The sequence below is a fragment of the Nicrophorus vespilloides genome, unplaced genomic scaffold (genome assembly GCF_001412225.1).
Source record: "Nicrophorus vespilloides isolate i.1.1-1 unplaced genomic scaffold, Nicve_v1.0, whole genome shotgun sequence".
Classification (NCBI taxonomy): domain Eukaryota; kingdom Metazoa; phylum Arthropoda; class Insecta; order Coleoptera; family Silphidae; genus Nicrophorus; species Nicrophorus vespilloides.
The window spans coordinates 37,826-53,624 of NW_017099970.1; the positions used below are offsets into that span (position 1 = coordinate 37,826).

Below are 15,799 nucleotides of genomic sequence, written 5' to 3' on the forward strand. Positions count from 1 at the left end.
GAATGCGCGCCTATTACATCATTTTTAAAACTTGTATACACATATTATATGTATTTTTGAATATGTTTCACTATGCGAGTAAAAATCCGGAAATTTTGGAACGGATTAAACTCGTTATGCGAGGTTTCACTGTATATACTTTACTTAACAATACACAAAACTCCGGGAAAATATAAAATACAAAAAAGCGGGAACTTATTACACAACCTAATACATGAAAATATTGTATATATAAAGTTATATTTTTGAACATAAATTATGGGAATTTCACTTAAGGAGGACAGATTCTTTTGATTACAATTTTTATTCGAAAACCGAATGGTTCAAGAACTGATCTTTCACTTTATTATATGTAATCCATAACAATATTATACAGCAATACCTCGCTTAGTGCGACTTCAATCAATCCGGATTTAAAATTGTCAGGTTTGGAAATTTCAAAATAACTTAATTTTATGCAATAAACTACAAATAAATTTAAAAAAAATTATACACAATTTTGTTTATTCTTTTTTCACTGTCCAATTTTGTGCAATTTATTTTTAATATACACTTAGTTCCTTGATTAGTATGTTTCTTCAAAAAAGAATTGTTCGAGGACTGGTTTCACTTTACTTTTATTGCAAATATACATAAAAATATTGTACATATTATTACATGATCATAAATTATGTGAATTTCAGAGCGGAAAGTGGAGGCCGACAAATTTTTGTTGGTTTTGTGGTTCGTACCAACTTTATCATGTCGGATAAACGTGAAAATATTATTGCATGAACATAAATTATGGGAAATTTTATTTTGATTAAAGAATTAGAGCGAGAATCGAAAATATGAAGAACTGCGGTTTTACTTTACTATGATTACACATTTATATAAAAATGTATTTACTATTTCATGGAACTATTTGTCCATGAACATTTTTTTTTTAGAAACCATTTTGATAACAATTGTTCGGTTCGGTTCTCGAACACCGGATTTTCCAAAAACTGTGGTTTCACTTTACTATTAATTATCTAGAGTTTTGAAAGTAACTGTCAATTATATTGGTATTGTTTTCATTGATAACTAAATAACATAACATAATTGACAGTCGTTAAGTTAAGTTGGAATTTGAAGACCAAAATTTAGTTTTTTTTTTAAATATAATAGTCACCGCAGTAATTTCAAAATGGAAAATTTTAACCCAAATAACGTGAACACGGTTGTACTAATGGTTTGATTTTTCAATTTAAATCACAATCACTACCGATTTAAACGTCCTCGATTTGGATTTTTATACTCTATTTAATCACTGCAACATGAAACTTCGCCAAACACAATTGATGAATTTATTGAATGTGCTCAAGATGCATTTAATATATTAGAGAGAAATTCTCTTGATAACGTTTTTATAATATTACAAACGTGTATGGAATCAATTATGTTAACAGGAGGAAGAAATTTCAATAAATTTCCTCATATAAATATGGTAAAACTTCGTCGTGAAGTTAACTGAAATGTATAGAAAATGTATTTGTTCAAAAGAAGCGTTCAACAAGGCTAAATTTCACTTTAACTAAATTTGGATTACACTAAAATCATTTGTTTTTAGTTATATTGTAATAATAAAATGAATTTAATATTTTTTATATTTAATTTTAGTTTTATTTCATTTTTTTTATTCGATTTTTTTTTTCGATATTTTATTATTATTGCATATATCCATAAAAATATTATACAGTAATACCTCGAATAGTGCGGCATCGGTCAGTCTGGATGTATATAGTTTATTTTAATGCAACTACAAACTACAAATAAATTTAAACAAATTGTACACAGAAATATTTTTTTAGTATAAATATAATCGTTTTTTTTTTTTCGTTTATACAGTGAAATTTATTTTTATTTAATACGCTCTTAAACATTCCGGACTATGCCAGGTTTTTTTTATGTATATTATTGGAACATGGAATTGCGGTTTAGTCCAAATTTTTTGAAGGCTTGTTGCCATCAATTCCGAAGCTCATCTCGGCACATATAAAGTGTATGTATGTGTGTGTTGCATGACCATAAATTATGCCGCATAATTCATGGCCCGAATGCCATTTTGGAACGTTGAATAATCATCCAAATAACACTTCGGGCTCGGCAACACCTGAGCACCCGAAAACGTAGTTTCTAGGGGGACGAGATTTGCTTCTTTAATTGCTTCCGGTTTTGATAGGGGAGATTTCGCAGCACGGAAACCGAATGGAGATTCTGCTGAATTTGCATCGGTTATCTCTGGCGGGGTTTTGGCCGTGGTGTAGCGATTGCAATTAAAGCTGGAACAGCAGTCGAGCGATTTAATTACTCTACTCTTGTTACGAGTCCATCATTTATGTAACCGCTTCGACGCCTACGCACATATTATATACTGCAATTTAAATGTTGCAAATAAAATTTGTTTGAATTTAATATAGTCTACAAATAAATAATTAAATAAAATAAATTACAATAAAAAATAATAACGTAAACCAATATTTTTACAAAAAAAGAAATTTTATTATAAAAAATAGAAAAAAATAAATATACAAAACAAAACAAATGATTTATAATTCATGTAATTTATTAAGGTTTGGAGTATTGTATATATAATTTTATTAATAAAAAAAATATTGGAAACTGAATTGTTTGAAAATATAAACAATTTTCCTCTTATTTAAAATGCTTATAATTCGGTTTTGAAGCCCAGATGATCGCTTGCTTATACATTTATAACAGTAATTCATGCATAATATCATTAGATAACAGATAACGTAAATTAGGGGAAGTAAATTTTGAATGCTATTTTATTTGACATTCTGTTCCGAAAGCGAAGTCTCCTTGTTTTAGATTTTTTTACGGGAACCGAATTATTCAATAGCTGTGGTCTACCTGTATTAAATAATAATATTTATTACAGTATTAAAAATGAAACAAAACGTAACTGCTGCAAAGAAAGCTATGTTCTTAAACATAAAATAATATTTGTTAAAATTTTGATATAATTAATGTAAAAGTTATTTCAAAATATATTGTACATCTAATTGTGTATAGAAAATGTACATATATTTTTTTCTAAGTTTGTTAAGTTTTCAATTATTAATCGAGTATTGAAACTTTTAAATGAATATATTACTTGTCATAAAAGAATCGTTACGATTTTATACGTAAATAAAATTTTAAATTAATCAAAATAAGTATATTTCATTTATAATATTCTTAACAACATATTTTTACATATGGAACCTTGCTTACACATTTTCCTATATAAACTAATGTAAATTACGATAATGCGTTCCATGCTGAAGAAAAGAAAGTATAACAAGGTCTCGATTTTTAATGATTTTGCTTTTCATATCAATAGTTATTTTTATTCTTTGGTCAGAAACATGCAAGTGTTATTAAATTTTGCACACAAAAAAAAACGCAAATATCATGTCTGAACACAAGTTTGGAAATTTCGTGATCACAAACTAAGATGCAACTAGAATGACCACTAATATTAGAGCTCTGGAAACAGTCCGGCGCAGGGGAGCAATAAGGGTCTGCAGCGCTAACAGAACAATCTTCCGAGATGAAGTTCAAATAATTGCTGGCATGCCACCAAACGAACTCCTAGCCAGAGGGAGGTGCGAGAGGCAGAGAGGAGTGGGCAAAGAAACTGCCAGGACCAGACTGCTGGAAAAGTGGCAGGAAAAATGGAAGAGCTCAGAGCCTGGTCCCAGAAATATGATCCTGCATTTCCAGAAAACACGGCGAGACAACATTCAATCTACATAGCAGGGGTGCTCTCCGTTAAGAAGAAAGAATGACCACTAACACTAGGAACAATTTACCAATTTACTCCCAGTGAAGTGAGTTTATATTAATTTATATAACTTTTATCAATTCGGGGACTTGGTGGAAGTCTCTTAACACTTTTAATATTTGTTTATATAAAAAAGAGTACATAGTGTGTTTATATATTATAATAATGGTTGGACACACTATATTTGTGTTTTGCATTTACAACAAACACAAATTATATTTGCAAAGTATAGACCGCTTTAAACAAATATGACAAAGAAAATCGAAGATGGTTAATGTATTCAAAAATACACATAATATGTGTACACAAGTTTTAAAAATAATATAGAAGGCGGGACTTCTTTTCTCATCGTCATGCTTAACGAAGCGAGTCATTTTTCTTACAATTCATTTTGCTCGTTATGCGAGGTGCTCATTATGCGAGGTTCTACTGTATTTTGTTTTCTTACAATCAATCATAATTTCGTATCTAGACATCATTTTGTTGTCTCTTGGCTACAAAATGATTTTAAACAAACAATGCATTTATCTAATGAGTAAATATTGTTCATATATCATCTTCCTAGAACCATATTTTATTCAAAACCTCAACGATTAATATTCGTAAAATAAAAGTGAAATGATAACAAAATTCATATTATTTATTGTTGTTCAAATTAGATTCGTCGATTTTCTAATGTAAATTTACTAATAGGGCGACTAATAGCCGAATGGTTAAGTCGCCCTACCCACGATCGAACGTTTCCAGTTCGAATCCTGAACAAGCCAGGCCCTTTGTGATGCTTGCAGCAATAGGGCCATCGTTCATCACAGATGGACAGTGAAATGAATGAGGTTCAACATATGGACCTTCAGCCAAGACGATGGACAATAGCAGTGTTAAGGATAGCAGCAGATTCACAGTGAAAGGAAATAGTGGAATCGCAGAGCATCAATATACTACTGAAGTTATCCTACAAGACGACAGCCAACCAACAAATTAAAAATCTAAGCATCATAATGGTAAACTATCCACCGGGAAAGATTACCTACCTAATGTCAACCGCAATCTTAAATTTACTTAATGTTCACATTGATGAACAGACTGTAAATAAAAAATTTCACGCCTTTAAAAAAATACATATACTAATAAAATTTATTTCAATACAAGATTCATCTTTAATTATTAATTTTTGCCAAATATTACATTTATTTATATATAAATATGACAACTTTTACCGAAATCTCTGATTTATTTGTGAACAAGTTTTGAAGTAAAAATCTATGAGATAATAAGCATTTAATTTTATTTTTATAAAAAATGAAAATATGCATACACAATAAGTTTTAAAGCCTACGTATTTACAGCAACACTAATCTTTACAGCTGAATTTAGTATTATAAAGACAACCACCATTTGTTACTTAAATCATAATGAATAAGGTTTTAAAATATTTGATTCCATAGAAAATAATGTTTTATCGATTATTGTTTTTGATAATATACTTGTGGGCTAACTTCGACTATCTCATGTAAAATAAATATAACTTTTGTAATTGAAAAATTTCATTAAATTTTTTTTTGTAGATGAAGGTATAGTTAGTTAGAATTTTTCTCATTTAAGTGTGGAAAAAAATATCCTTTAAATGACCTCCAGTTTCTTGTTGACAAGTAATGGCTCCAAATGTGATATTTCTTTTCTTAAGCTGGTTTATTGTTTGTGGTTTAATCTGATAAACTGTCCCTTTAAGTGGCCCTATAAAAAAATAAGAGCCGTTAAGTTGTGAGGACTGAGAAGTCAAGCAAAATCTGATTTGTTAATATTTCGTTCACCCAATTTATTGGAAATTCTAAGGCGTTGTTATCTCGTGCTAACAATTTTTGGGTCAATTGTATTTTGTATGGAAATATATTCAAATCAAGTTTCATTGTTAGACTTAGCTGTATTCTGGAGATGCCTAATAGGTAACACGTCAACACATGGATCTGCATGGATGATCGTTGACACTCTGTCGTTTACACAGTTTATCACAGATTATTACATACTGCACTCCGTTCCTAAAAACAGTTGATTTTTCTAATCATGTTTGCGCTAAGTATGTATTCATTTCTTAAAATTCTTTATAATTTGCTACAACAAAAAATTAAAGACTCTAAAGTTATAAATATTTTATAACAGTCATGTTAGACAAAAATAAATACTGTGGAACCTTGCGTAACGAGCATAATCCATTCAAAGACTTTTATTAATGTAAAATACAATAATGCGTTCCATTCAGAAAAAATATTTAAGAAAAATTATATATAAGGTTTTTCAAACAAAATTATATACACATTGTCAAAGAGCGTGGATCATCCTTCATCTTTTATTTTATCACAAGTTGGTTCATTTTGCAAAATTTCGGCAAAATTGAAATAATTATTTATGATACTTACCTAATTCTTCTTAAATCTCTTTTTTCTATTCTCTTATAGCTTTTTCTTGCAGTTTTTTTTTCTGATATTTTATTCAAAGGTTTTTAAACTTTGCAAATAAAAAGCAATCACACATAATATGTCAGAATACAAGTTTGCAAAATGAAGTAGCAGGCGCACAATCCGGGACTTCTCGTCTCCTCAAATGCGAATAGTTATGCGAGGAGGTACTCGTATTATTTTCTGACTATGTATGATTGTTTATATCATATTTTATTACTTTAATTATAATATAAAATAGAAAATAAGACTAAACAAATTAGTCATCATACAGTCAAAAATATGATGATAACCAATTGCAATTATTCATAAGTTTATATTATTTTCATTTTTTTTTGTCAATTAATTAATTAATTATATAATGTTACGTTTTTTGTAACAAATCTTATTATTCTATTATAGTATTTATCACAATATTAACTTATTGTGATATACATTATTTCACGGATTATTCACATTGAACGGAATCTAATATAAACAGAGTAGAAAAAATATAGGGCAAAATATTTTTTTATTTATTACTAAATGCAGCTTGTGTAATTACTGCAATCACAAAGATGTATTTTTAAAATAATAACTACGTCGTTTTGCAATAAAACATTCATAGTAAACTATTCGTCGAAAAGTGGCTTATTTTACGAATTGTAAGCTACAATTATATCCACTTTCCAAGCGATTCAGGAAATTTCTTGAAACTTTCATAATTACAATAGGGAGCTTTAGCGATGTCTCTTTCTTTTCACGATTTTCAATTTATTTTATTTGATTATTTATTTCACTTTGATTCAATTTATTTTTTTATATATATTTCTGGTGGTGAAAATGAAAAGCTTTTGTTTTCGAACAATGAAAGCGCGCAGTAACAAATGACAAACCATTTCAAATGAACATATGACATTCACTCTAGTGGTTTAGGTTTGGGGAGTTTGGGTTTGGATATATTTTAAAATTACATACAAATTCTCGTTCATTCGACGTGGTTGTTTCACTCCGCGCTTTCGTCGGTGCGCTTTAATTACTGGTACTTGTCAATCTTGAAATACCAGTTTGCTTTAGTATAGTATTTTGAGTGAAACTTAACTTTAACAAATTATTAGAATTTTCATAATCCAGATTTTAAACTATAGCAATAATGCAAATAATAGGTTCTGCCGTTCCATTTTACTTGACTACAAATAAATTTCTTAAAAAAGTCTGAAAAAATTAACGAATTTGCCATAACCAAACCTCTAGTGTCTACCATTAAAGCAGCCGCAACCTATTCTCACCCACGGCACACCGAAGTTGTATCTAGAATTCCACGGTATACCAAAAGTTAAGATATTAAATTGATATACAAATTTCACAATAAATTTTCATTTTTTACTTTATAAAATATAAAATAATGACTAATTAATGTGAAACCTGCGCATGTTTCAGGACTATAAAATTGCAGAAAAATAAACTTAAAAAAGACATAACAGTTAATGATGGGGAAAACCGATAATTTATGTACACAAAAATAATTTTATTATTAATTTATATTTTGCTCAATTAAATTTTAATCCGGACTGAGAGAAACCGCACTAAAATATTTAATTGTTGTATTTATATTTTCTTATGATGTAAATATGTATTCATAAAGGAACAAAGCAGAGGTCCAAATTAGGCAACTAACATAATATTAATTTGAATTTCAAGGCTATGGGCATATTTTAATAAACATCGTTTAGTTGTTACGCAACGCATTCATAAATTAATTAATAAATTTTGCCGTGAAAAGAATTTTCTTCCCCTATTTCATATTTCATGTCGTTGCGAACATTCGTAAATGGCGCAACGACATCCTTTGAATCCAGTCGCTGTGACTAAAACCTGTGGTTTTTCGCCTTTCTCCATATTTCACCTTAATTAAAGTAGTTTTACATCTCTTTTACGCCCGCCGCACACATTTTCTTTTCATTTTTTTATATATATATATTTCATTCGCTTCGAAAAAAAAAGAATTTCTACGTCGTGTGAGGTGAAGGGAAAATCCAGCTTTTTATTTTGCGCTTTATCTCTTGTCTCGCGAACTTTTCCAAATTGCGAAAACTTCATGTAACAAGCGCAAAAGACGAGAAGAGACTGAAAGAATGAAAGAAAGCAAAAACGAAACGAAGTTTGAGAAGAAAGCCCATTAAGCTTTCAGCCTGTGGAATGGGTGAGGTTAGGCGGTTATAAATCGCGATGAATAATTCACATTTTGTTTCTCTTCGCGAGTTTCTTTTTTAATCCATCGCACGTTTTTGTTACAGGTACGACGATTAGGCAACAGTCGAAGAGCTGGAGGGCCGAGCACAAGGCGGCCAGGACTTTGGGGATCATCATGGGTGCTTTCATGTTGTGCTGGCTACCTTTTTTCCTCTGGTAAGTGGCTGACGGAAATGGCCGGAAAGGGCATGCAATTGAAAGGTTCCCTCCATTCTTTCTCCGCTTTATTCCACGCACAATGAATAACCTTTTTTCCTCTCTTATTCTCCGACTGGATCGCAGTTTAATCATTTCAACAAAGGAAGAGAATAAAAGGGCGAAAAAAGAAATACAGTCATACCTCTATTAACGAATGAGATGCGTTTCTAGATTGGAGATACGTTCCTTCGTAAATACAATCAAAAGCTTTTGTTTTCGTCCAATGACAAATTTTATTAAATAAAGTTACATCTTACAACTTACATCTAAACTTAAATCACATATTAAAATATGAGTTTGTACTTTTTATTTATTGCATTTAATGCTGATCGGTTAACTATAACACTTCTGAGAAAATCAGTAAACATTTTCATTAATAAAAATAGAACGTTTTCTATGTCACAAGAAACTTCATAAATTTCGTTTTCATATTCGTTGTAGTTGTTACTAACAAGGTTTTCTAAACTACACGACCCTGGGAGCCGCAATATATCATAGAATTTGGATTCAGAGCCGCGGTTTGCCGACCTCTATTCTAATATATCTTCTGGTCATATTTTGGCGGATAATTGTCGGGCATTGACTTTAAACTTAAATACTGAAAAAAATGGGCTTCGTTATATCGAAGTTTCGTTCTTAAAGGTAACGTTAACCTAGATATGACTGTATTCGATCAAATAAGTTACCCGTTACATCCAGCAAACAAAAATATTATTATTCTGTATAATTCGTTTAGTCCAATTATTTAATTATTCATATTTCCCCGAACTGGCATATCCCTGTTGTTGCACGAATCGTGAATAGTTTATACTACGGAACTATGTCACTTATAACATTCGTTATTCTTTCTTGTTTGTTTTTTTTAAATTTGAAATTAAATGTAACCATGGGAAAATAAACTCTGGAACTATAATGGAGCGATAATAAAAGAAGAGAATTTCTCGTGTATGCATGCGCATCGTTTGGAACTAAAATAAATTCCATCTCCAGCGCGACCGGCGATAAACAAGTGGACGCGATGTATGCAAAACGAGACATACACACTACTACTAAACGTCACACAAATAAAACGACAATAACAACGTAACAAAAAAATGTATAGTGGAAATATTAAAACTCGGTATTTTACACTGTTAGTTTCTATTGTGTATACATTGATTCAAAACTGCAATGAAAAAAACAAAGTGTTTACACAATATAATAAAAATCTAATTCAATTACAAAAACAAATATTAAAAGCATAGTTGTTACTATTTTTATACAGATAACGTATAAAAAATTAACGAATGTGGGTTATGCGAATTCCTATAAAAATACATGCATTGTTATACACAATAATAATATTTATTATAACAGTAACTTCATATAAATATATAATAAAAATATATTCAGCTTATTATTCTTTAAAACAGATTACTGAAAAAAATATATAATCATATAACTGATTGAACTGTAAATTCTATAGGATGCTTAAGTATTATTTGGAATATCTCGTTGAAATTGTATAAATATATTAAAAATTAATAAACCTTTGAAATACTTTTTTTTTATTCATTATTAAATGGTGGTCCATCGGACACGCCGGATTTATTTAATTGAGATATTTTTATTGATTCATAAAGTAGACATTACTTATGGAATATGATGTCGGCGAAATGGCCGCCACCGCTATGCTGGAATACCCTGATCATTTTGATAAAATTTTCGAAGACTTTTTGCAAGACAGCTCTGTTTTCGGTTCAGGAATTGTTTGTGGTTTGTTACCATAGGCCTTAGACTTTACAAAACCACAGAGGCGGTGATCTGGGTCATCATTTTTGGAAATCATACGACCAGGAAAATGTTATCTTAAAAGAACGATGATTTCTCTTGCTGTTTCTTCGAGGTCCATGTCTTCTAATTGATCCCACAAAAAGTTAGATCATTCTCAAAAAATAACGGTCCAATTACACCTCCAGTCCATATCCGAACCAAACAGTGACTTTTTGTAGGTGCATTTTTTGTAGGTTTTTCATAAATAACTCGACGATTCAACAATTCTGATTATTAACAAAACCATCCAAATGAAAATGAGCATCATCGCTATTGATGTTAAAAAAAAAGGTTTTTAATAAATCTTTTCGTACAGTCTCCGTAAAACTTTAGGCAAATTTGTAATGTGTTTTAACAATAACAAAACTTTCTTCTTTAATTTACGGACACATTTTTAATAACCTCAATAACTGCAGACGACAAATATCAAACATTAGACTTGCCAACTTAAATAGACAAAAAGGAGGGAAATTTAAATCCGGCGTATCTGATGGACGCGTATGATGGCGTATTAAATCGGTTATTATGTTTTTTTTTAACTTTTATTATAACATCTCTGGCTATAAGTTGAATATTTTTTGACCAAGACAGAAAAAAAAGAAAATAAAAACAGAAAAACACAATAAAAGCATGGAGCGGAACGATTTCCCATCGGAAATAAACAATTATAAATTTAACTAAAAAGAAATAATGCGATGACAATAACAACCCAAATAAAAATTGATTTTGACGGTACTATGAAACTTTAAACAATAAAATTAACTTTTATTTTCTAAAGGTCGAGATTGTTGTGTCTCTTTAGTCTGTGGGGGGTGTCACTATTGTCTAGGAGGGATAACGCGAGACTGTTGGGGTGGTTTTCCAGTATGTTTTGGAAACGGGCACTGAATATGGGGATTTCACTCTTAACAGTATTCACGTGGAGGGTTATTATGTAATTTTAAATAATTATTTTGTATAGAAATTTTGTATTTTTTCTAAGTTGAGCATATTTTTTGAATTAATTAAAAATAAAATTGCAAAATTTTGTAAATTATTACTCATTATTTGTATAATTGCTGTTACAATTATAAATCTTGATAAATAAATATTTAAAATGATGTAATTTTATGATTACCTTAGAATGTATCTTCTATTGCGTATGTTTTGATACATTTTCTGTTAAGTGATGTTTATTAATGATCAAAGTATGGTGATTTTTCTATATTTCACATTCTATTTCAACAGTTTTTAATCATATATGTTAATTAGATTATCAAATATGCATATTAAAATACATACTTGTACATAAGAACGGAGTTTTGTACGTTAGTTTGGTCATGTACGTATTATAGAATGTACTTTAAGTAAACGCCAACTACGTATATTGGTGTTGAAGAATTACGATGTTGGAGGAAACTTTAGCGGCGAATCAACCGTGCGTAGTGGATGGGAACAAGTTTCCGGTGAGTGCTAATTAATAAGTGCGGCCGGAGATGAGCTGTAGCAAATTTCTGTTGTGGCTATCCGCCCGCGACTAGAAAACTTTCCGGAGCAAAGGATGCGTGTATAAATTGAAACTCTTCTCTCACCCCACCGCAGATGCAAACCTAGAGTATCTCTTCGTCGAGCATTAGTTTAACTCCATCGGTTGTGGCTTTGCAGAAGAAGCAACAACAAGAAACTTTTCAATTATTGACTTTAGTTAATGCACGTTTGCTATCTACCCACTCATTAACATACGGGATAATTGAAGTTCGTCGGAAGGGTGTGAGGGATGTGTGTATACGTGTAGGGGTTAGATTTGGGGATCATTCATTTCGGATGACATCTCCGACTCCGCAGAAGTTTGCAACAGATCCTAATGCCTCGCGAGACCACAAGTTTCCCTTCGAATAATAACTAAAGCAACTTCTTGAAAGCCTCTCTCGCACTCCGCAATCTTAAGTATTCAAACACACAAACTAGCACACATGAAGTTTTGCAAATGTTATTTTGGTGAAAGGGCTTTATCAGAAGTGATTTATACCGTACTTCTGACCCTGAGAGAGAGAGTCTGATATGAGCGCAAATGAATTAATATAGATTAGTGAATGCTTTAATCGCTCATAAAATATGAATGATGTGAAACGAGCCATTAATGCTAAAAGCCCTAAAATTAGTAATATAATTACAAACTTCCGTCTCAGGTCAGAAACAGTATATATTACTAATTTTACATGAAACTGTTATTTAAGAATTTCTCCACTTGCAATACAATTTTAACAATGTGCACATTATATGTATCCTTTATGAAATCTCGATCTAAAGTTGCTTAAAAGTTACAAAATATACAATACCTCGCATAGTCCGGGTAATCTGTTCTACCAATGTCCTGAATTGTTTCAAATAACACATAAAGAGACTTATCTGTATAGAGTTCCAAAAAACGATCATTTATATATGCAAAATAATTGTGTGTATTCACATTTTACATTTTTTATCAGCCGTACTATAGTTAAGCCGCACTGATCGAACTCGCACAATACTATATTATATTTATATTTTTGCTTGTAATCAGTTTTTTTTTAACAAGCAGTAATTGATTCTAATTATTTTCAAACTTTTCGCATGTTTTTTCTTATATATATTATATGCAAATTGTGGATTTATATCTCTCAACGGATAAAAAGTAAAATTTATTCGCAAATGATGTTATTCTTGAATAGTTTCTAGGAAGATTATGCTATGGAAAAAATGTAAATCATATTTATATAATATTATATATTTTAATGTGAAATAGAACTCTTTTTTTGTATACTTAAAATGAAATTTAATCAATTATGTATTATCTATTTTATTCGATGAGCTTTTGTCATATTTATGTTTTCAAACTGCTAGTCCTTATCAACATGAAAGTAAACCAAGTGCGATATAAAGTCATCAAATGACTGAAAGTTTTACCATTCAAAGATCTATATGGGGAATCTAATCTCAACAAACTGTTAGCATGATCATCACTCTTGGATCATGATCATTTTTGATTGATATTATTGTAGATAACATTTCTCATTACGAGTTATGAATTGACCATTTCATTGCGTTTGATATGGATTGAAAATATTGATTCAAATCATGCAAATTTCGACATTCTTAACCAGTACAAGATATTTAAGTGAAAAAATTGTGTAAATTTTGAAAAAACAACACATTAAAATATAAAGTTTATATAATAGTTTTTTAGAGAAGAAACATTAATTTCTATCGATGTGCACTGAGGAGTATTCACGATGTAACACAATGAAAATTACAAAAGTAACATCACTAAAACCACTGTAACTTGTGGACTAAACGTCAGATTGCCATGACATTTTGACAGGTGTCGTCTGAAGGTTGGTATTTGTCGATAGAGGTGCCATCTATATGAACTTATTGAGTGAGGTGTTAAGTGGAAGTTTTAAGTTCTCCCACCGTACATTTCATGTACCTGTTTATTGTTCAGAACCCGAAGTTTTGTTTAATTGATTTTGATTTATATTCGGGAATCGAGGCAAATATTTGACTGTATTTATTTCATTTAAAATTGGTTTCATATATACCAAATCTTTAGAAATCATTTACACAAATACGAGAAATATTTATTATACAAAAATATTTAATATCTGTAGATTTTTTTATTATAGTTACAAACTTAAAATATTTTTTTATATACCTTCCCGTGTCACCACGTACATGCGTGTCATAGGATCGCAATAACTGACTGTTGTAGATTGTATTTCTAAACCTGAACTAATAAGAACGAAGTGCAATTAATTTTCAAAACAAACTCAAACTTTCTTCCCATTCTCATAATTTCTAACCATGTTTACTTTGTTCATAGGTACGTGATATCAACGGTCTGCGGAGAGGAGAAATGCCCGACCCCGGAACCAGTTGTAGGAATGCTCTTCTGGATCGGCTACTTCAACTCGGCCATCAACCCATTGATCTACGCGTACTTCAACCGCGACTTCAGGGAGGCTTTCAAGGACACGCTGCTGTGCGCCCTGCCCTGCTGCTTCAGCTGCTGGAAGAACCCAGCAAGGTTTCTCTAGCAAAACGACGCGGACTACCCCCAAATACCCATGAGGCGCAGATACGGCGACGAGGGTCTCTGAGCCACCACAGACCACCAACTAAACAAGAAAGCAATACCACTGTACGTTATAAATATTTCGCAGCAGAGGAACACCGAGAAGCGACCAACTGCGCACCAGGAAAACCCGATGTTACAACGACCGTTTACATAATTTTAAACTATTCCAAATAAAAAGTAAAGAAAAATAATATAAAAATAACAACAACAACTATATGAAAGCAATAATTCTTGAGACTTGAATTATAAAAAATAATTTAAATCGCATATTTTCTTTTTATAGCATTCTTGATTTTTATTCGTTATTATTGTTATTGCACATAGAATATGAATAATTGTAAAGAGAATGAGAGACCTAGGATATATATATGAAAAAACTTAAGTCTAGTATTATAAATATATAAAAAATTCAATAAAAAGACATCCACGTGGAAGGACAGAGTTGATACCATCACTGAGTTTCTGTGATATTTGTATTTTGTATAGAAAAATTTTATTTTGTATATACCTAAATGGGGCTTTAATTAGCATATATTAAGGAAATGAATATATTATTAACAAATAAAAAAAAACAATGTGAATATATATAATAGAAATGAGGGCGAACTCGCAATATATAACTTTTATTTTAGGAAGAAACTTTTTTCGACGCATTTAAATGTAATAAATACTAATGTAAAAATAAACTATTAATCAGGGCCATCTTATCTATTAGGTACAGTGTCTAGGGCTTACGAAATTGTGTGGGCCTCACGCGATTTTGTGGGACCCACGATTTTGAATTCAAGAATATATCCTATTCTTGTTAAGTTGATCAGACACCGACACCCTTTCCCCGTCATCATCTACTTAACTGGTGCCTAGTGCCCAAGACAACCTTATTACGGCCCTGCTACTACCATCAACTCACTGGAAACTATTATTGGTTTTTTACTTGCTAGCTCAAGGACGAACGAGGAATAATCGATGTATTTGGTACGCAAAGATATTATTTATACAATTTTTTACGTTTCGATTTTATTTTCGTCTTCCTTCCGATGTGTGCTCAAGTGATTACTAAATTTTATTTCTCTCTCTATCTCTTTATCTTTTTTAATTGGCAATTTGTAAATAGTTCAAGTTTTTGTATTCATTTTCTGTGTAACAAAATAGAGGCTGAAATAAACAGATTAGGGATTACGTAGATATAAAATTGTATAT

General features: G+C 30.7%; 1 protein-coding gene across 1 annotated transcript in view; it reads left to right on the forward strand.

Moving 5' to 3' along the window:
- LOC108566404 (octopamine receptor beta-3R-like) overlaps positions 1-14,803 on the forward strand; it is a 35,632-nt gene extending 20,829 nt beyond the window's left edge. The window contains exons 2-3 of the mRNA XM_017926263.1: positions 8,541-8,652; positions 14,345-14,803. Of these exons, the coding sequence (XP_017781752.1) occupies positions 8,541-8,652; positions 14,345-14,558 (326 nt within the window). The 3' untranslated portion in view covers positions 14,559-14,803. The remainder of the gene's footprint in view (positions 1-8,540; positions 8,653-14,344) is intronic.
- The last annotated feature ends 996 nt before the right edge of the window (positions 14,804-15,799 follow it).